This window comes from Vicia villosa, unplaced genomic scaffold (assembly GCF_029867415.1).
Source record: "Vicia villosa cultivar HV-30 ecotype Madison, WI unplaced genomic scaffold, Vvil1.0 ctg.001297F_1_1, whole genome shotgun sequence".
Taxonomy (NCBI): domain Eukaryota; kingdom Viridiplantae; phylum Streptophyta; class Magnoliopsida; order Fabales; family Fabaceae; genus Vicia; species Vicia villosa.
In genome coordinates, this window is record NW_026705564.1 from 197,221 (window position 1) to 219,788 (window position 22,568).

At 35.4% G+C, this 22,568-nt stretch overlaps 3 protein-coding genes, 1 long non-coding RNA gene and 1 other non-coding gene across 6 annotated transcripts; 3 read left to right on the plus strand and 2 right to left on the minus strand.

Annotated features, from left to right (window-relative positions):
* The first annotated feature begins 425 nt into the window (after nt 1-425).
* Nucleotides 426-6,698, plus strand: LOC131634449 (uncharacterized). The gene is made up of 4 exons (XR_009293543.1): nt 426-1,508; nt 2,254-2,329; nt 5,963-6,280; nt 6,376-6,698. It is a non-coding gene; the product is annotated as an uncharacterized LOC131634449 (long non-coding RNA).
* On the minus strand, nt 2,444-4,638 carry LOC131634448 (protein LAZY 1-like). Of its 2 annotated transcripts, none has more exons than XM_058905120.1 (5): nt 4,393-4,638; nt 4,247-4,313; nt 3,287-4,029; nt 2,938-3,196; nt 2,444-2,778 (listed from the first exon to the last, which is right to left on the minus strand). In XM_058905120.1, the coding sequence occupies exons 1-5, from the start codon at nt 4,396-4,398 to the stop codon at nt 2,759-2,761; spliced, it is 1,095 nt and encodes a 364-aa protein (XP_058761103.1). In that variant the 5' UTR covers nt 4,399-4,638; the 3' UTR covers nt 2,444-2,758. The 2 variants fall into 2 exon arrangements, with proteins under 2 accessions (XP_058761103.1, XP_058761104.1); XM_058905121.1 differs by having other exon boundaries at nt 3,287-4,017; nt 4,393-4,637.
* A 9,736-nt stretch (nt 6,699-16,434) lies between the features above and the next one.
* On the plus strand, nt 16,435-18,105 carry LOC131634445 (uncharacterized). Its single transcript, XM_058905116.1, has one exon. The coding sequence runs from the start codon at nt 16,435-16,437 to the stop codon at nt 18,103-18,105; it is 1,671 nt and encodes a 556-aa protein (XP_058761099.1).
* Nucleotides 16,954-17,060, minus strand: LOC131634453 (small nucleolar RNA R71). Its single transcript, XR_009293545.1, has one exon. It is a non-coding gene; the product is annotated as a small nucleolar RNA R71 (small nucleolar RNA).
* Nucleotides 18,106-18,204: 99 nt separating the features above from the next.
* Nucleotides 18,205-18,804, plus strand: LOC131634446 (uncharacterized). Its single transcript, XM_058905118.1, has one exon. The coding sequence runs from the start codon at nt 18,205-18,207 to the stop codon at nt 18,802-18,804; it is 600 nt and encodes a 199-aa protein (XP_058761101.1).
* The last annotated feature ends 3,764 nt before the right edge of the window (nt 18,805-22,568 follow it).

The following is a 22,568-nucleotide window of genomic DNA, read 5'->3' on the forward strand; positions in this document are numbered from 1 at the left end:
AATTTTTTAAGGTTATGTAGTAAATTATAATTTTTTATTCACTCAATATTAGAAATTTTACTAACTAAAAAATATGTATAAATTTTTCACATTTGAATATCATATTGTATCACTTATATAAGATAATAAGGATAAAAATGTAAATTATTAGTAAAACCCCTCCCCTCCCCTCCTGAACCAAACATATTTTTAATTAAAATCCCTCCCCTCCTCTCCCCTCATTTGAACCAAACAAACATCTGATTAAAAAAATTCCCTCACCTCCCCTCCCCTTCTCTCCCCTCCATTAAAATCCCTCCCCTCCCCTCATTTGAACCAAACAAACATCTGATTAAAAAAATTCCCTCACCTCCCCTCCCCTTCTCTCCCCTCCATTAAAATCCCTCCCCTCCCCTCCCCCTCGTTTGAACCAAACACACCATTAGAGTGGCAACTTCATTTCTTTCTTGTAGGACAGAGGCGAAAGAGTTTAAATTCCTTGGTATTATTATAGGCTCTAATCCTAGAAGGACTTCTTCTTGGAGACCACTTTTGGATAATATTAGGAAAATGTTGAATTCTTGAAAAGGGAGGTGTCTTAGCTTCGGTGGGAGGATTACACTTTTAAAATCGGTTTTGAGTAGTTTAGCGATCTTTACTTTATCTTTCTTCAAAGTTCCCAAGAAGATTATAGCGGAGATAAATAAATTGCACAGTAATTTCTTGTGGGGTGGGGGGGTACGGAGGAGAAAATGTAAATCTATTGGATAAGTTGGAAAGAAGTTTGTCTTCCGTTTGATAAAGGAGGTCTTGGTTTTAAAAGTTTGGAAGAATTCAATTATGCGCTCCTATTGAAGTGGAAGTGGAGAATTTTGGAAGCTTCTAATTCTTTGTGGTACTGGATTTTGAAGGCTGAGGTATAAGGATGTTAAATTGAAGGCTTTGATTGGAGAAATGAAGACCAATAAAAGGAATAGGAGATCCGTGTGGTGGTCGAACATCTCTTCTTTGGAGAAACATCTCCCGAAAGGCTTTTTCGTAAAGAATATCAAATTTCGAGTTGGTCTTGGACATTCTATTTCTTGTTGGCATGCTTTATGGTTGGATGTGGGAATTATTAAGGATATTTTTCCGGATTTGTTTGCTTCATCTCTGTTGTAGGATGTCTCCATTTCTGGTATGGGTGGTTGGTTAAACGGGGAATGGATTTTGGGCGATTTTGGCATCCTAAACCCGGGCGTTTCGGGCACTGTTGCAGCGCTGCCTTGGTTTATCCAGCTGCTGCCAGCGGCTGTTTTCCTTCCAGCCGAAGTGGATTTGGCTTTGTGGTTACCGACGGCGGATGGTTCTTTCACAATGTCCTCTTGTTATCGCGAATTATGCAATTCGTTTATTCCGTGTGGCCCGGCTAATCGTTTTGATTTTGTTTTCCCCTCTATATGGAAGGTCGAAGTTCCCCTTAAAGTCAGTTTTTGGTTGGAGATGTTTCAAGGATAAAATTTCAACTAGAGATTCGCTTTTGAAAAGAGGTATTCTTAATTCTTTTTCAAATCTTTTGTGCGTTTTTTGTAATGAGGTTGGAGAATCTTTATCTCATTCTTCTATGAGTTGCCGTATTGCCGAAGTAGTTTGAAAAGATATGGCGGTGTGGATTGGTTTGGATTACTATAAAGTAGTTGATTTTAAAGAGATTTTAGGATATGGAGTTCCTTTTGTCTTCGTAAGAAAGTAAAAAGAGGTAAGGTGGGATGTCTGTGGGTTGACAATAGTTTAGAGCATGGTTGAGTAAGAATGGTATTATTTTTAACAACTCTACTTGCAACACTAGTGATTTAGTTTGGAGTTGTAAAGTGCTTGTTTGGAGGTGGTCGTTTATCCGGAAAAATTACGCATTCCAATTGTAACTTCTATGAGTTTAACAAAAACCCTTTGTTTTATTTAAGTTAGGTTCCATTTGGTGTGTAATTTTTTTTTCTCCTTTCGCCTTTTTGTATTCGAATTTCTAGAACTTTCGTTCTCTTTAATACAACTTGCTTAAAAAAAAAACATGTTGTATAGAGACCTAAAGCCCTTGCTTCACTTGCCTTATGGTTGAGCCGAGCCTGTTGTGAGGTTAATCCTTATACACTGTTTCTAACTTCGAAGCAGAATATGCTCTCCTATTCCTCAATTTCTTTTTCAGTTGTAAAAGAAGTTTTTGGTTTCTCTTTTATATCCAGTTAGTGCTTTGTGAATTGCTAATGTTTCTTATGGAGCTTCCTATGTGCGTTTCAGAGAGTTTGCATGTCTAGTTGATCAATCATGGAGGATGGGAATGGGTGGCATTCTTCGACAGGAGTCTCTAATGCATGTATTTTGTTCTGAACTCAGTTCATGTTCATCTGTCTTTTAGTTTTCTACCACACATTTAAAAGTCACAATATTGAAACATCAAGCTCTCAAATTTGACTGCAGAATGCACATATTTACCTCACATGCGAGGCAATAATGACTTTTAAGAATTCATATGCAACAAATACAAGTAACCAAAAGTTCATGCATAACTAGTTTAGTTGGAACTAGCTTAAGAACTCACACGAAACTAGCTTCCAAATGAGTTTGATGCAATTGCAAAGTGTCTACTTATTTGGAAGCTCTCATGAAACTCACAAGTTTATTGAATGCAATATCAGTTTCCACTCAAAAGTACATGCACAACACAATCACACTATGAAATACTAGTCTTGAGAAGTCCAGTATAGAGACTCAATTTATTACCACTTTCATAAAGCTTAAGTTGCTACAGCTCCAGCACCAAATCTACATTACCAACAATTGTAGATTAGTCAAAAATGCATCAATATATTCCATTTGTAATGCAGCATAAATAATGAAAATTTCAAAATGATGCTGATGGTATATATTTATCAACTTTTTGTTTGCATGAATAATTAGATTCTAGAAATATTTAGTACTTACACTCTGTATCTGTTTTGATCCAATGCTCATTTTTCCCAGTCGAACTTCCACAATTCAGGCTATGGTTCCAGTTGGTCTCACAGTCTTTAAACCATTTTTTAGACATGCCACCGGAATGAAATCTTCTTCCAGGATCTGTGTTTGTGGTTTCTCCAATATCACAGGGAAGATTTTTTATCTTTCCTTTGTGGGATTTAGTTACACTTTTTGCATTCATGGTATCTTCAGGATAGACTTTTCTGTGAAACTTACGTAAAACCTGTATACCCAGATGAATAAACCAATTAACATATTATAACCGTTTCACGAGTGTTCAAGATAAAATATTGAAATTATGGCAGGGACCAACCTTACTGAACTTTGTATTGGTTGTAGTAGAATCAGCGATATTCCCTGCGGTTTTACAGTTTTTTGAAGAGCTGTGAACCATTTTCAACATCTTTTTCATAATATGCATGGCAGACTTATGTGCATGCTTGACTTGTGTCTCTTTTACTCTTGTCTCTATACATTCTTCATCTGTTGTCTTTGTCCTTTGAAATAGCTCAGCAAGTGATGCCCTCTCTTTCTTCGCTTCTACTTTCTCCGGTATTCCAAACAATGACCCCAATAAATATCCTTGCAGTGGAAATACAGCCTTGTTTCCACAATCTTCAGCTTCGAATCCATCTGTTTGCTTTTCGCTAAGTGTGGTGTTGCTAAGACGGCTACATCTTCCCGATGATTCGTAGAAACTTTCTTCTTCAGCCTCAAGGAATTTCTCAAGCTCGAAACTAATGAGCTTCAGTTCAGTCTCTGTCACGTCTGCGTCTTTGGTAGGTTGGTTTTCTAAAGACGTGGCAAATGTTGGTGTTGCTGGCTCATTTGTAACTGCCTCCGCACCAAGTGTTCCGATTGTCAGAAAGCCTTCAAAGAGCTCAGAGATGACTGCAGTTGTCTCTTCTTCTCTGCACCAAGATGTCTGACTTTCCTGATGGTGCGGCGTTATGAAACTAGGGTGGTTATTAACAGAACTAACGCTTGGCTTTGATCGAGAGTATTGGCTCTCGAGCGTTAGCTGCACTGTAAGACAAGGATTTCCTGAAATTGGAGCTCCAAAAGAAATTACTGAATTAGTGAAATTAGCAACTAAAGATAGATATACATTACTTCTGCTATTGTAACTTTTTACTTTGGATAGAGATGTGAAACATTGTGACTTTTTAGTTAAATTATTGCTCGCGAATAAAGGTATATTGATAATAAATTATTTTGTTATGTTATATTGATAATACATATCGGAATAAAAGAAATAATAAGAGCCGAATACCAAGAGTGAAATCCTTGGAGGGATCGATACTATTCTGCTGAAGTTTTCGATGCACCCATTGAAATAACTGCGAGAAGTAAAGGCGTGGATTAAGGCAAAGGTTTGGAAGAAAATTTTCTTTCTAAATTTGTAGAGTTTAGACATACCTTCATTTTGGCTCTTATCTTAATTTGTTAACCAAGTTTCTCTATCTAACAGATTAGGTTGGTAGTTATAAATGAGAATAGAAAAAGGTCTCTAGGATTGGGTGGTTATGATGGACAAAAGGAAAAGGCACAAAGACCTTTTCTTTGTGACTCCATGAATTGGAAGTTGGTAAATGCAAAGGTCTAAGATAGATGCCTGTATGGAGAAAAACAAATTAGATAGATACAACAATGTGGTTGGCCATTCTATTCAAAATCTAATCATGTATGAACTTTAATGGAGTTGGATCTGGACATTTGTAAATTGATAACCTCTGATCCAAGACAGAGACCAAACTGCATTCAGATGCTAAAACACTGCGGATTTTGAAAGATAAAATATTGTAAATTTCGATTTATAAACCACTTTCACTGCTTTGGAGAGAGCTCTATATCTATGATTGTTTCTTGTTACAAGTTACAAGGTTCACTGTTTAGACCTCACTTGTGAACAGGGATAATTATGCTTCGCAAACACTGATTACTCTGCTGGTTCACTCCTATGTGTGTAATTCTTGTGTTCTTTTTTTACTTGTGAGTTTATTGCGTGTCTTGAGTATTCTGTTTTTTCCATGCATAGCTCATAAAGTCCAAAGTTTCATTGTGTTACGTGTACCATATCGGATAATATATGGCCTAAATATGTACTAATAAGTGGGGGAAATCCTCGTCCTACAAATAGGTTTTACAGGGATGAGTTAGGTCCTACTGACACATTCTAAGATGGTATCAGAGTCTATCTTATATCACTTAATGGGCTTCCCGCATCATCTACTCTTCGGCCTCATTGAAGCTCGTGCGTGACAGGATGTGTTGGAATTTAGCTTGCCTAAATGGCGGCATTTGACTAACCTTCATTGCCGGTCTCCAACTCCGGTTTAAGATCCACCACATTATTGATATATTGAAATCATTCAGAAAATCATGTCATGATGGATGTGCCTGAAAGTTTTCTGCCAATTGACTGATGTAATTCTATATCTGGGTTCTGTGCAGTCACAACCCTGTGACTGTAAGCCTCATCTAGACTGTTCAATCAAGACCAAACGGTCCAGATTTAAAGCATGGCAAGTTAGCTTTAACAAAAAAATAAAAACCTATATTGAAATCTAGACCGTCCGATCGTGGTCAGACGGTTCAAATGTAGCTTAGTGCATGCAATTACAGTGTATAGTGCTCTCGTGTTTTTTTGGATAAAAAGTTTTATTTTGGGAGGTGTGGTAAGGTTGCCAAACCTTCAACATCAAGATTCTAAAAGCAACCCTTCATTTTGTTTTGTTATTAACGTTGTTTGTGATGCCTGTGGTAATTATTTGCTAAAACTACTTCTGACACTTGCCATGTGCTTTTACCTATTCCAGTCTACAGTTGGGAATGAGGCCATAGAAGTGTGATGTTAAGACACTTATGAGTGGATCTCTTGCATCTCTCTTATTCGTCGAGCAGTTCTCTTATTGATTGTACCATGTTTTAAGCTTTAATAATGTTGTTCTCTTATGGACAACATTAACTGCTGTAGTGAATTTTGCAGAGATAATATCTGCTGTTGTTCCTGAAAGATCCACGTCGTGCCACAGAAAGCAATGTGAGTTATAAAAGTTGTAAAAGACTCGAACATTACTTCCAGGCCGTCCACAAGGTCCACGAAGAAGGCCTAATAACAAGCGTTGAAGGGGAAGTCACACTGAACATGTGAACCCTCATCTCTCTCAAGGACACACGATAACATCCTCCATCGCATCTCTCACCGTTGATATATAATCGAACGGCCATCCGCACAAGGTGCCGGATCACTTGCGGACGGTTCTAACCGCCCATACTATATAAAGACCAGATCACGCCATTTCAGGTATTCAATTCATTTCCACTTTCATACTACTTTTCACTCATTGACTGATTTTGACGGTTGATGTGCTAATCTTGCATGTCCACCCTTCTACGCAGTATCGGAAGCTTGCTCCGCCACTCCAAGATCTCATTCTACCATTTTCTGGTTCCTGAACAGAACACTATTAATTCAAGCTGGAACAGAACACTATTAATTCAACCATGTACACAAACAAACCAATAATAATTTTGAGAACAGTGCACAACATTATTTCGCATTACAATCAAATCAAACCATGATTTGCATTATCATCATCATGAGTCAGAGTTCTATTTCAACTAAATTTGTATTGGTTAATGAAAAAGTGTGCTGTGTCAGCTGTACTCATGCAAATGAACTGCATGTGTTTGTCATATGCTATAACCTGCTTCTCAGGAAAAGTCACTCAAATATTTTCTTTTCTTAAAGTGGTTAAAAACCAACAATATTTTATGTTATTGATATGTGGAGTAAACGAAACCAACAATGTTGGGGATCGAATTTAAGGAACATTATCCGGGCACCATGACGCCAGCACACTATGTTTCAACAAAGGAATGTGTCCCTAGTTAAAGCCTGGTGGCTTTAATAATTGAGTCAAACCCCACCAATGAGGCCAATATTTGTGTCATGACATCTTCATTTTTAGCTAGGCGCCTGATAGATCTGAAGCAAAAAGTTTGCTACTTTTGGTGGATTTATTATGAGATGAATGTTGTGTTTAGGATAAGGTCAAGTCATGTCAGTTGAAAGTGTGGTAAACAAAACAAACAGAAAGTCTTTATAGTTATGGGACATTTTGGGGTTAGTGCAGGACAGGTGAAATCCTTGTCAACTCTAATATGGATACCATGTGAGTTCCATGAGAATTAAGGATGTATAATGGGTTGGATTGGACCGAATTTTACCTCACCTTGTTATCTGACCCGTTCATATTTCAATGGATTGAGTTTATCGCTTAACTCGCAATTTTTTTTTTGTCAAAACTGAATCATATCAACTTGGTAGTTTACTACAATGTTTTAAAAATTGGAATGAACAGAATAGTCGAATTGGTCAGACCAAGGACTAGCGGAATTGGTATGTTCTAATTGTTGAATCAGGTAACCTATTGAACAAGTGAAAATTGGCTAAAACTGACTAAAATAAATTTTTAAAAATCGGAAAATTGACTGTTTTAGAAAATCAATGATTTTGCCAATCGAGGCCAACAATAATTTTTTCCAATCCAGTCCAACAATAATTTTGTCAATCCAGGCCAACAATAATTTTATCAATCCAAGCCAAAAACAAAGCATAAGCCATCGACAATGTATGCATGCGACACCAACATGCAACTTCATAAATCATGCAACAACAACAGCATCATCATGCAAATTATTATGCAATTCATCCAAGCATCATTCATACAATATCATCATTAAATCACACAAAATTCATCACACTTCGTACAACACCGACACGCGAGTCATAAGTCTCCAACAGAAAAATATCATTTTCAAATAATAAAATTATCATCATGTTAAAGAGAATATTTTTAGCTTTCCAACTATCCAAACGGCGCGTTAAACAGACACCTGAGTCAAAAGATATTAATCTTTTGAGTTTAGAAAAAAAAAAGTCAGCTTCAGTAAGGTAATCGGTTACCTCAAATGATGTAACCGATTACATCACTTATACAGATCCAAAATCTTTGTTTTTTTCTGCTACAGGATTGCTCCCTCAAAATCTCAAAATACCAGTTTTTGATCAACATAAAACCAATTAAATCACATAATTTCCATCATATACAATACAACACATATCCAAACAAAACACTACATCAATTTCGTCAATTCTATTCACCTCTAGGGATTAATTCATGCATATTCTACACTAAAACCTAACATTTAACAATTCCCACATATCCATAATTATACCACCCATTATAGAGTCAGAACCTCGCCCTTACCTTAGTAAAAATTCTTCAAAGTTCTCTCAATAGAGGTTCTCTTAGCCCTAGCTTTCTTTTTCTCCCTTCTTCTGTTCTTTCTCTTTTTCATATACTGACAACTTCTCCCCTTTTTTCCCCTTTTCTATTATTTTGTCATATTATTATTATTATTACCACTAATTCCATCTAATCAAAATAATAGTAATAATTCTCTCCAATTATTTAATTTAATAATATCCCCCTAATATTAAATAACTAAATAATTATTAATCAATATAATCCAATTATTCCTACTCTCTACACCACTAACTTCTACACTTTTGCTCATGCACCCTACTACCTTAGTTCTACCCTTAAGGCCACTAACCCATACAAAGGTAGCTCAATACACCAAAATACCAACAATACCATACAATTATCAATTATCACATAATTAGATCACGAACAACCGATTAAAATAATAGCTAAAATTTTGGGGCGTTACACCAACCACCGAAACTGTGCTTTGAGTTGTTTCCTCATATTGTTGATTGGCATGTCCATGTTTATGGACAAAAGTAGTACAACTTACGTAGATGTGGCATACCTTAAGTATTTCATCGACTTGACAACCATTCAAAAGTGGAATTAAGGGATCGAATGCTTAGTATACTTGTACTCCAAGCTAAGTGGCGGTTCTATTTGGACGACAAAGCAAATTCAAGCTCATGCACCCTGCTCACAGTAATTTGCATAGCCACTATTAATTTAAAAACTTTTTTTACACTTGTTACTAATGTTTTTTTCTTATTCATTTACAAAGAGGGATCCTATCCCAATTTCACTAGATACACGAGTTTGATCGTGTGCTATGGTATACCAAGGATTATCCACATGCTTGCTTGTATTGCTTGGATAGAGGGAATGATGTTGTGCGATCATTTCGTGTGTATATTGACAAGACTTAACAAGATGACATCGAGTGGACACCATTCACCAGCCATTGGGACACTATTCATTTCGACCCTATTTCATATTACTCTGGATGTCTGGCATGTGGGAGAAATTTGATGTACATGTATCTGCCGGAGCGGTGCATGTGTCATTTTGAATTTCTACAAATCATTCTGAGATCCCCCTTTGTGGTTTCCCCTATCAGCATCGTCCACAAAAATCTTCATAACATAGTGGTGGATTACAAGAGTCATCTGGTATCAGAGGAGTATCGGAGTCTGTCAACCACAAGTTAGTGGTATTATGCTGAAGATTACATGACTTGGTTTTATTCTATGTTACACCCTGTCATGACACCACACACTCCTGGACGTCCACCTAGGCTTGCTCATTAGAGGATCTTGGAGAATGAGCCGGTCAGGGATGACTATGTTGTTGATGTGTTACCAATCTGTCAGAATATTATGCGGGTTATACGAGAAAGGGCATAAAGTCTAGGCTGTTTGAAAGAGGTGGCGGTGATGCGATTGCCCTAGCACGTTCCATTCTTACTAAGCCACAAAATGCCTTAGATTATCGGCGGAAGATGAGGAGCCAGGGGGTTAGGAATAAGCATATGCAGTAGGTTATGCCTTTTTTTATATTTTTCGGATGTTTTACTAGTATTTTTCATGCTTTGAGAACTATGTTTGTAATATTTTGAGATGTTTTTTTAATTATTAATACATTCCCCTATTTTGAGATGTTAATGGTTGAATCAAATTATGGATTATGGCACTGTTAGTTAGATTTAAAATGTCTTCAGAAAAAAGTACAAACTTAAACAATGTTTCTATACATAATGCATGCATGGAAGTTATTCGGAGATGCATCTCTGAAATAGGAGTTTTCGGAGATGAATCTCTGAAATATGAGTTTTCGGAGATACATCTCCGAATACACCCAGAAATATTAGCAAATGCATCTCCGAAATTTTGACAAAAATGATTCATGGTGCTTTCGAAGATGTATCTTCAAAAATTTCTGAGGGCATTTTTGGGTTTTCAGAGGTGTGATTCACCCAACAAGAATGGAAAAAGAAATTTCCTATATATAGATGGATGAATTTAATTTAATCAATTAACATATTTTTGTAATAGATGAATTAGGTGGATTTTTTGTTCGATTGATTGAATGAAAGTTGTTTAATGATCCAATTAACACCCTTATCTAATATTAGTCTACCAGTAGTTGGTGAATGAATAATTATGGTAATTTATAGTTCTATACTAATTTTATTTTTAATTTTAAAATAATAATAATAATAATAATAATAATATTAATAATAATAATAATATGATAAATCATTAATATCACGTTAACGAGTTCATGAGTTCAGAAACTCAAACTTAATACCCAAATCAAAACTACACATATTATTACGAGTTAGGTTAGATCCATTTGTAGATGAACAAATTTAAATAAATACTAGGTTGGTTTGATTTGAATCAGCTCACTCGCATATTGATCGACACCCATCTACAGCCTTAACGAAAATTTTGGATATTTCTTCTATACACCTCTAAAAGTGGATATACTGTTGGAATTCATGAATGTGTCTGTGCGCGCGTGTGTGTGTTCGTGCGTATGTGTGTGTGTGTGACGTATCTTATGAGAATGTCATTTTTATGTGAGAACATAAGAATGAATTTGAACTATTAGATTTTAAAATAAATGGTGTAGATTAAGTGTCATTCTTTTTTTCGCTCTTCTCCATTATTAAAATAAATGATGGAGGAGGGGGGGATGACATATAATCTCCACCATTTATTTTAAAATCTAATATTTCAGATTCACTTTCATGTTCTCTCATGAAAATGACATTTTCATATGATGAAGGATTTTCTTACTCCGAATGACATTATATATATATATATATATATATATATATATATATATATATATATATATATATATATATATATATATATATATATATATATATATATATATATATATATATATATATATATATATATATATGGAAGGTTATATTTACTTCAAGAGTAAGTCAATATAACTTACTCCACATCTAGATCATTTATTATTTTCAATCTGATGGTTAAAAATAATAAGCAATTAAATGTGGAGAGAAAATTATTCCATATAATAAATCAATATAATATATATATATATATATATATATATATATATATATATATATATATATATATATATATATATATATATAACATATATTTCGAAATTTGTTTTGACCCTCCTTTAACTAATTCACTATTATTTTATTTTTTTGAAATTTTGATATCCGATCTTTCGACCCACTATTATTTTGTTGATTTCAAGAAGTTAGTAAAGTAAATATAGTTTTTAGTGTGATTTTTTATTTATTAAAGTTGTATCAGTGTTCCATGGTTTTTTGAGTATATATATGTTTTAGTAACTTTATTATTTTATGATAGTTTTGAGTTAAATTCAAACTCATTTAATATGATATCAAAATCGGATTAAAGATGACACGTTAGACATGAGGATAAATATTTAAGTTGTTGAGAGTTCCCAAAATTTATACTAAAATGTTAGATGTTTATATTTTGATAATGACCCTAACAAAAAAACACAAATTTTCATTTGGTGTTGCCGTTTCGTTTGCAAATGCTTTGTCTGGGTACAAAACAGTGATTCATGTTAAACCGTGTGTGACCTTTAACTAACAAAATGGTGCAAAGTTTCAACACTTGGTGCATAATGGTGCAAACTGTTTGTAAGAAGTATTTCAGTCATGTTTTGCTATATATATATATATATATATATATATATATATATATATATATATATATATATATATATATATATATATATATATATATATATATATATATATATACAACGAAATGAGTTCCTAATAATTCTGTGTAAATGAGTTTTTAATAATTCAATATAGTACTAAACAATCATTTATAATAATGACTAATTGATTGTCGAACAATTCTATGTAATAATGAACAATCATTTATAATAATTGATAACTGTTAAGAATACTGAATACAGAGAGATAGAAGAGACTGATAGTATCTTATTTCTCGTAGAAACGATTGCAATGTTATATTTTTCACATACCAAGCAGTGCTATATATAATGATATGGCTTTGGTTACTGTGTGCATGTCATTATTACAAGTTTGAAAATTTGTATATGTACTGTTCATTAGTATTTCAAAACAGTGGTAATAATAATTTCTTATTATTATAACACTCCCCCTTTTTGAAATATTTGCCACAGTGCTCCGTTGAAGTCTTGTTGAGACGAATCCTATGGGAACATAAGTTGTCTCGTTAAAAACCTTATTAGGAAAAACCCATTGGGATAAAAACCTTAATAAGGAAAAAAGAGTACAACATTATGCTCCCCTTCAACAGAACACACATAGGTCCTTTTTAAAGATCTCGAAGGTGACGCATTCCAATATTTTGTACATGCTTCTTGAAAATTGATGTAGGAAGTGCCTTTGTAAAGAGATCTGTCACGTTATCACTTGAACGAATATACTGAATATCAATCTCTTTGTTTCTTTCCAATTCTTGTGTGAATGAGAAAAACATCGGAGGGATATGCTTGGTTCTGTCACTTTTTATGTAACCTTCTTTCATCAAGGAAACACATGCCGCATTGTCTTCATACAAAATTGTTGGATTATTATCAATTGGTAAACCAGACGCTCCCTGGATATGTCGAGTTACCGATCGTAACCATCTACACTCTTTGCTTGTTTCATGAAGGGTAATTACTTCTGCATGATTTGAAGAAGTTGCTACAAGAGTTTGCTTTTGAGATCTCCATGATATTGCAGTGTTGCCATATGTGAATATATATCCAGTCTGTGATTTAGCATTATGTGGGTCTGACAAATATCCTGCATCTCCATAACCAAGCAAAACTGGTTTTGTATTGTTAGAATAAAATAAACCAAGATCAGATGTACCTCGAAGATATCGAAATATATGCTTTATTCCTTTCCAATGTCTTTTAGTAGGGCATGAACTAAATCTTTCTAGTAAATTCACTGCAAAAGCTATATCGGGTCTTGTATAGTTAGCAAGGTATATGAGTTCCCCAATGGCACTGAGGTATGGAACTTCTGCACCAAGATCCTCTTCATTACTTTCCTTAGGCCTAAAAGGATTCTTTTCAATATTAAGGGTTCTACCCATCATTGGACTACTCAAAGTATTTGCCTTGTCCATGTTGAACCTTCTCAATACTCTTTCTGTATAATTTGATTGGTGTACTAATATACCATTTTTAGTGTACTCAACCTGTAAACCAAGGCAGAATCTGGTTTTTCCCAAATCTTTCATTTCAATTCTTTCTTTAAATAATTTCTTGCTTCTTTGATTTCTTTATTAGTCCCAATGATATTTAAATCATCAACATAAACAACAATTATTACAAATCCAGATGTTGTTTTTCTTATAAAAATACAAGGACAAATAGGATTATTCTCATAGCCTTCTCTAAGTAAATATTCACTTAGTCTATTGTACCACATGCGCCCGGATTGTTTTAATCCATACAATGATCTTTGCAACTTAATTGCATACATTTCTCTAGGTTTTGATGTCTCAGGAATTTTAAATCCTTCTGGGATTTTCATGTATATATCAGTATCAAGTGATCCATATAAATAAGCAGTAACAACATCCATAAGATACATATCAAGATTGTTAAATACTGATAAACCAATTAAATAACGAAAAGTAATGGGATCCATAACAGGAGAATATGTTACCTCATAATCAATTCCTGGTCTTTGGTAAAAACCTTGTGCAACGAGACGAGCTTTGTATTTGACAATCTCATTTTTCTCATTTCGTTTTCTTACAAAAACCCATTTATACCCAACAGGTTTCACACCTTTAGGCATAGCCACAATATAGCCAAATACTTTTTCGATTATTAAGAGAATTTAACTCAGTATCTATAGCATCTTTCCAATTTTTTCAGTCATGTCTATTTTGACATTCATTCATAGTTCGTGGTTCTGGATCATCATTAATAATTTCACATGCAATGGAAAATGAAAATATTTCATCTATATTCATACTTTTTCGGTTCCACAAATTTCCCGTATCAACATAATTAATTAAAATCTCAAGATCATTCTTATTTCTAGTTTCACTATCAATGATCTCATTTTCATCATCTTGTGCTTCTTCGAGAGCACGCTTTTCAATTTTGGACTTATCATTATCTAGTTTCTTTTCAAGATCACTTTCAATCATATTCACCTTTTCTATTCCCTTTCTTTTTCGGGGATTTTTGTCTTTGGATCCCATAGGTCGCCACATTTCAAGTGTGCCTTAGATGTACTAGCTTCATTATTTTGATTTGAAATCTAATCCTAGCTGGGACATTTATAGCCGGGACATGTGACTTTGTTACTCTTTTCAAATCAGTAAATGAATCTGGCAATTCATTTGCTAAATCTTGTAAGTGAACTATTTTCTTTACATTTTCTTCCGACGATCTATTATATGGGTCCAAATGTAATAAATGAGGTACATGCCATATTATGTCATTTTCTGATTTTCTATTCTCTCCCCCTAGAGTTGGAATTATTGTTTCGTCAAAATGACAATCAGCAAATTGATAACACGAAAACATATCGTATATTTAGCTTAATTTGCATGCATTATTATTTTATTTTATTTCGATTTTATTATTTTATTTTGTGTTATGCCGGTATTTCGTTGTGTTTCAGGTAATTGAATAATTATTGGCTCATGTGAGAAAAGGAAGAAAAAGTATTAAAAATTGAAGTTAAAAAGATAAAAAGATGCAAGAAAGAAAGGAGGTGCGAAAAGCAACAAAAGACAAAGCAAGCCCATTGCGCAAGACTGCAAGCAGCCCACGACGGATGGCGCACTAGGCCCCACGCCAGTCGGCGTAGCCCCTCCCCAGCCGTTCGGCACCCCCTCAATATATGTGTGTGACGTAAGTCACACACTTAAGCCCAGAAGAGACGTTACGCTACTTTTTCTCCTCCATTTTCTCTGTCGAAAGAACAGCAACTGCTACGAGACAAGTTGGAAATCCAAGAATTGAGAGCTCTATATAAACCCTTTAAGAATCATTGAAAGGGTAACACGTACTTTTTACCCTACCGCCGTCAAGATTTCTTCTACATTTTCGAGCTCTGTTCTTGTTTCCTACCCACTTCTTGCAATAGATTTCCACACCGGAAATACTATTGTGATCGAGTTTTCTTTTCTAGCTTCAGATTTAGTTTCAGTTTTCAGTATTAGATTTAATTTCAGAATTTAATTCAACTCTCGGATTCAAGATTCGGTACTGCAAGATACAATTTTCCAGTCTGCAATTTAATTCAGGTTCATTTATTTGCATTTAATTACTATTGTTTGTTTATGTTGACTTATCAAATTATGTCCGGATTATTTTATATCTGTTATAAATGCTCTGATTTGTCTACTAAAACCATGTCCGGCTAAATACCTTTATTCGGTATGTAAGGTCACATAACTGAGGGAATCGAGTAATCTGTCGATGTAGTTTATTAATCAAATTTATTTGTCTGGCTGATATTTCTAAACGCTTAATTAAACTGTTTTGTAACGAGAGTTAAAAACAATAGAAGTTAAGATCAATAAAAACGAGAGTTTGAGATTTTAACTGGACCTTAGAAATTAGGCATTAACCTTAAATACAGCGAGAGCGCTTTAAGGGTAATTAGTTTTCATTGGTTTTCAAAAATCACTTTGAACTTTAATTGATACAGCGAGAGCGCTCACTTAGGTTTAATAGTGAAATCATAATCAATAAATACGAGAGTGTGAGAGGAGGATTTTTAAACTAATGATTTCTACAGAAAAGTGATTTTAAATTACGATCCGCATCGATGGCTTACTAGATCCCCGAAGTCCGACCGTTGCATACCGATATTATTATCCAAATTAAATTTAATAATATTTCCTTTTTCTTTTAATTCCCGTCCGATCGATAATTAATTGAATATTAGCCTTAGATTTACGTAATAGCATTAACTACATTAGGTCGATTCTTAGTCCCTGTGGGTTCGATATCTTTTAAAACTACGCGATAGACTGTGCACTTGCAGTCATAATCACAGACATACCCCATTGTCGCGATCAAGTTTTTGGCGCCGTTGCCGGGGACTAATTTAGTCGATAATCGTAATTAACTGTTACGTTGTAGAGACTAAGGCAAAACTCAATTTTTCTAATTCCCTTTGGGCATGCCAAGTACTCGCTCTCGAAGTGAAGACTTAGTGCTGCCAATTCCTGAACCGGGGCGTTCTATCACTGTATCACGTCGATTACGACGTACTCGCACTCTTGTTCCTACTCCTACTTCTGAACTAGTTGAAGAATCAACCATGGGAGAACAGCCGCGTCCTCTCAAATCTTATGCTATTCCTTCGCAAGCTGAACCTCACAATAGCATTGCTGCTCTTGCTATTGAGGCGAACAATTTTGAGCTAAAACCATCATTGTTGTCAGCTGTACAACAAAACCAATTTTCTGGAAATGCGGCGGAAGATCCTAATCTTCATTTGTCAGTGTTCTTGCAATATGCAGACACTGTAAAATCAAATGGTGTCAGTTCGGAAGCTATCCGACTGCGCCTTTTTCATTTTTCACTGAGGGATAGAGCTAGAGCTGGGCTCCAGTCTTTACCCGCCAATTCTGTCACGACCTGGAATGAACTTAAGAAAGTCTTCCTGGCACGTTATTTTCCACCTAGTAAGACCGCCATGCTTAGAGCCCAGATCAATGGGTTTAAACAAAAAGACAACGAGTCTTTATTCGAAGCGTGGGAGAGATACAAGGACATGCTTAGACTTTGTCCACATCACGGTTTAGAACAATGGCTAATCATCCATACCTTCTACAATGGTTTCCTCTACAATACGAGACTTACAATTGACGCCGCTGCAGGTGGCGCACTGATGGATAAAGAGTATGCTGATGCTTACACACTTATCGAAAGTATGGCTCAAAACCATTATCAATGGGGAAGCGAGAGAGCTCAATCAGAGAAAACTTCTGGAGAGAAATCTTCAACGAAGTGTGGGATGTACGAGATAAGTAGCCTCGACCGTGTTAACGCCAAAGTCGATGCCCTAACTCAGAAAATTGAAAACCTCACTATAGCACCTGTAGCCGCCGTGGCTGCTGTTTCCCCCAATTGCGAAATATGCGGAATGTCTGGACATGCTGCCTCCGAATGCCATCTGTTGGCAGAAGTTTCCCCTGAACCAGTAAATTATGCTCAAGGAAACCCCTACTCAAACACGTATAACCCAGGATGGAAGAATCACCCTAATTTCTCGTACAAGAACAATAATGCTCTGTACGCACCTGGTCAAGCACCCAGTGTACCACCTGGATATCAAAAGACACCATTCGCTGCTCCTAACGTCCCTAGGAAGTCTAACTTAGAAATAATGATGGAAAAGTTCATAGCCACTCAAAATCAGACTAATAAGGATTTCATAAACCAGAACGTGCACACTAATGAGCAAATCAAACAGTTAGCGACCAAAGTAGACGCGTTGGCCACTCACAACAACATGCTTGAGACACAAATCTCTCAAGTAGCACAACAACAAGCACCTACTGCCGCACCTGCTGGGACATTTCCAGGACAGCCACAACCAAACCCAAAAGGACATGCTCACGCTATTATTCTACGAAGTGGTAGAGAGATGGACGAACCGACTGACCCTAGGCTTAAAAACCCTACTATGTTCCAAAGCCCTAGGAAGACAACTGAGGAGGAAAGTAGACCCAAGGATAAACCAAGTGATTCGAAAGAGCAAGAGGACAAGGAAGGCGAGACGGAGGAGAAAGAAGCTCCATACATACCTCCACCACCTTATAAACCACCTATCCCGTACCCCTAAAGACTCGAAAAATCTAAAAACATAGGGCAATTTAAGAAATTTGTCGAACTTCTTAAACAGTTAAACATTACAATTCCATTTACAGAAGCCATTACCCAAATGCCCTCATATGCTAAGTTCCTAAAAGAAATCCTATCGAATAAGAAGAAACTAGAAGACAATGAGACCGTAACACTCACTGCCGAATGTAGTGCAATAATTCAAAATAAAATGCCACCTAAGCTGAAAGACCCAGGAAGTTTCTCCATACCCTGCAATATAGGAAAATTTGTCATAGACAAAGCTTTATGTGACTTAGGAGCTAGTATTAGCCTAATGCCTTTGTCCATTTGCGAGAAACTAAACATGGGAGATCTAAGACCAACCAAGATGTCAGTACAACTTGTAGACCGATCTGTCAAGTATCCTGTAGGTGTGCTTGAAAATGTACACGTCCGCATTGGACAATTCTACATCCCTACGGATTTCATAATTATGGACATAAAAGAAGACGTCAATACTCCTATAATCTTAGGAAGACCTTTCCTAGCTACCGCTGGAGCCATTATAGACGTGAAGAAAGGCAAGTTGACATTCGAAGTAGGTGAGGAGAAGGTCGAGTTTATTCTAATGCAATTCCTTCAAGCCCCAGCTATAGAAGATACATGTTATGTGGTGGATGTTATTGATGAATGTTTAAGAGAGATAGGATTATCATAAGGATCATACTCTGAAGTTATAAAGATTTCGATGCCCCTGATCTTCGAAGATGACAATTGGCGTCCGGAATATCGAGACGATAGTTTAAGCGAATGCTTAGCTTTAACACCCAACCCTATGCCTTGCCCAAAGAAACCAGCCTTGGACCTTAAACCATTACCCAAGACTCTTAGATATGAATATCTAAGAATAGATGGTGATTCATACCCCACATATATACCTAACCTCCTTTGAGGACCCATCTTTGTTCTTTGTGGTGGTGATATTGGGACATATACTGCACACCCAAAAAACTTTAAATGAGAAATATTTGGTTCCTTTCCAATTTCAAGTTGATAAGGGGTGTGTTTATGATCAGCACTTGGCCTTAGACGGATGAGTGCTGCAGCATGTAAAATTGCATGACCCCAAACTGTAACTGGTAGTTTAGTTCTCATTATTAATGGTCTAGAAATATATTGAAGACGTTTGATTAATGACTCAGCTAAACCATTTTTTGTATGTACATGAGGAGCAAGATGTACTTCAACAGTAATACCAATTGACATGCAATAATTATTAAATGATTCAGATGTAAACTCACCAACATTGTCAAGTCTAATTTTCTTTATAGTATAATCAGGAAATTGAGCTCTAAGTTTAATTATTTGTGCAAGAAATTTTGCAAATGCCATATCACGACTTGACAACAAGCATACATATGACCATCTACTAGAAGCATCAATTAATACCATAAAATACCTGAATGGTCCTGACGGTGGATGGATAGGCAACGGAACCAAGGAGCTAATGAAGAAGAAGGTGATGAAGGAAACCACGAAGAAGAGGAGGATGGTGATGAGTGATGATACATACCTTTTGGTGATGTTGTTATGTTTTATTGTGTTTGTTTACTAGTACTTTAATTTTCTGTTGAATAGTTAGTTGTTGGATTATTTTGTTACCATCCTTAGGGATGTGTTTTGTTTTGTTGTAATGAAGTAGCAAATGGTGCTACTAAGACATCTTTGAGGCATTTGCCATTGGCAATTTGTCTCTAATATATTATATCATATTAGGTGTGTGTTATATTTTGTGTTTTTATTATAGTGTTAAGTTTGTGTAGTTATATAATATAGTTATAGTAAATATAATAATAGTACTAATAATATAATAGTAGTAATTATGTTTGAAAATAATATTAGTAATTATAAGAAATTTTTTTGTTGTTTGTCCTTGTGATGAATAGAAAAAAACTCAAGCAAGCAAAATCTCATCAAAGAGTGGTAACATCAAAGTTGGATGGTGATGATAATGCTCTTGATGCGGTGCATGCTAAGGTAACGATTTTCTTGCTTTGTAGATATTAGTGTGAATATGATTTAGGTGCTTTATACAAAAACTTGTCATCACTTTGCATGTGAAAGATTTTGTTCATATTTAAATCAAGTTAGGACATAACTACATAAGTGAGAGGACTTTCCATTGTGTACTAGAAACTTTTGTGTGTGCTAGCAATTGGTGTTAACTGGGACGATTCATGCTTAATCTGCTTTGTTTAAAGTGTTAGAACTTAGAAGTGATCGAGGCAATTTTTTTGTGTAATACGAGAAAAACCACCTTCCAAAAGGCCACATGTGAGAGTGTGATCAATTGAAACCAATTTTGAGCCTTAAATTTTGATTTTGCCAAGTGAGTCGAATGAGAACCGACAAGCTAGTAAGTATTCCCTTATTAAGTTTGTTGAAGAAAAACAAATAAAGAAAACTTTTGACTCACTTGGAAAATATTTTCTTTGGTAGACACTTAACCCAATTACACTTAAACCTTAAATGAAGAGCATAATTGTGTTGAGTTGTTGAATTGTTCAAAGTTGGGGAGAGAGGAGTTTACTTGAGAAAAAGAAAGAAAGGAAATTGTGGTATAATAGAACAATGCATTCAAAAAGAAAAAGAATAATATGAAAAAGAAAAGAAAAAGTTCAATGAGATGTAAAATCAAAGATAAAAGAAAGAATGCATTGTAGTGTTGTTAAGTCAAAAGGGAGAAATAAGAAAGTTTGTGTAAATAGTGTGATTGAATAAATGCTCTTCATGCAATTGTCCCTTTTTGATTCATTGGCCTTGTAGAAATGTCACTTGTTTGGAACCGAGCCAAGTTACAACCGAAAAAGCCCTCGTGATCTTTGTTTCTATCATTTTGGGTACTTAGTTTAGATGAATGTATGAATTGTCTTGAATGTGCACAATTGCTAGGGAGAGTGATAAGTCTGCTAGCATGATTATAGCACTTTGTCCTTCATTTTTGAAGTTGATTGTAGGTGATTCAAGTTTGAACATTATTTTGAATAATGCAAGTGTGATGAAGTGTTTGTGTTTAGAACCTAACTCATATTCATGTTTTGATCTTGTACAAGCAAGGGATGGTTATGGAGCATGCAGGTAAGTCAAGTTTGAACCATTCTCTTTATGTTGCTAACCTTGTAAATATTATTTTTGTGCTTGTTGAGTTGTTCTTGTTTGAGGACAAACAAAGGTAAAAGTTGGGGAGAGTTGTTAGAATCCAAAATGTGAATAATTGTTGATAACTTTTGTGGTATTTTGATAATTTTTCTCAACTCTTTCCATTTAATTATGGTTTGATATCGTGTAAATAAATAACATTTAGTTTGGTAGTAAATATATTAATTTTAAGCTTTTCTTTTGCTTTTTGTAGGTTTTATGCATTTTGGGAAGTATTAGGAGGTATTGAGGCATTTTGGAGCAAGTTTGGAGGCCAAAGGAAGGATTTTTGTTCAGCAAGGGCCGCTCAGCGGCCACTAAGCGCGCTTTACAGGGGCGAGAGGAAAATCTGTGTTCAGCAAGTTCCGCTAAGCGGCCTCCAGCGTGGAAGCAGATATTTTGTGAGGACCGCTTAGCGGCCGTCATGGCGCTAAGCGGCGGTACTTTTTCAAGTGGCCACTTTTAGGCACTTAGAGATATTTTGTGGATCTTATCTTGTTATCTTTTCATTCTAAGAACACACACACTCTAGGGCAAGAGGAGAAGAAAGAAAAACTCATCCATATTCAAGATTTCTCAAGCATTTTTCTTCATCATCTTTGAATTTCTATGCTAGGAGGTCTTTGTCATACCCCAAATTTGTCCTACCCTTTAATTTTTATCTGGCTTAGGCTTATGCATTTCATAGTCTCATCACATCTCTTCCATTAGGTCATATAACACATCAGGCATCATTAATCAATAAATTCGGCATGAGATCGAGGATCTTTAGAGGTTACTAAATTCTGCAAGCTTGATTCAATTGGTTCTCCTTTTGAACAAGGTCCACAAGGTTAGGGTTTATTTCCCTTTCGCTTGAGCTATTACTGGGATTATCAGATGATTTTCGTGCAATGGGCTCTCCCTTTATTACGTGGTGATTAACAAGCTTTCATGAATTAAGATTTCATTCAAGGACTTGGAATTTAAGGACTAAGATCACATTGAGTTGGTTAACACTGGATCAATCGTGAATGTGAGCCTTTGATGAGCTCTTTTGAGTTTAGAATGGAGGGAGATTTGGAGTTTTCAGTACCATTCCAAGCACTGAGAATCCTTAAGCAAAGAGGTGAATTCTTTTCAATGACGATAATCACACAAGGGTATAAAGTGCGGAATAAATTAAAGAGGTCATGCGAAAATTCAAAGTGGAATGCAAAGTCGAAAAAAAGAAGATTCAAACTTTATTTGAAAATGTTTTGTCCATTACAGCTTACATCCACCAATAGTTCATCCTCGTTCAAA

What these genes read in the sequence shown, in the direction of transcription:
- LOC131634448 (XM_058905120.1), bottom strand. An exon ending in CTCCAAGGATTTCACTCTTG is followed by an intron (nt 4,030 to 4,246) that starts GTATTCGGCTCT and finishes TTTCTTTTGGAG; the next exon opens with CTCCAATTTCAGGAAATCCT. An exon ending in CCAATACAAAGTTCAGTAAG is followed by an intron (nt 3,197 to 3,286) that starts GTTGGTCCCTGC and finishes CTGGGTATACAG; the next exon opens with GTTTTACGTAAGTTTCACAG.
- LOC131634445 (XM_058905116.1), top strand. Translation starts at nt 16,435, where the DNA reads ATGCCAAGTACTCGCTCTCGAAGTGAAGACTTAGTGCTGCCAATTCCT.
- LOC131634446 (XM_058905118.1), top strand. Translation starts at nt 18,205, where the DNA reads ATGCCCTCATATGCTAAGTTCCTAAAAGAAATCCTATCGAATAAGAAG.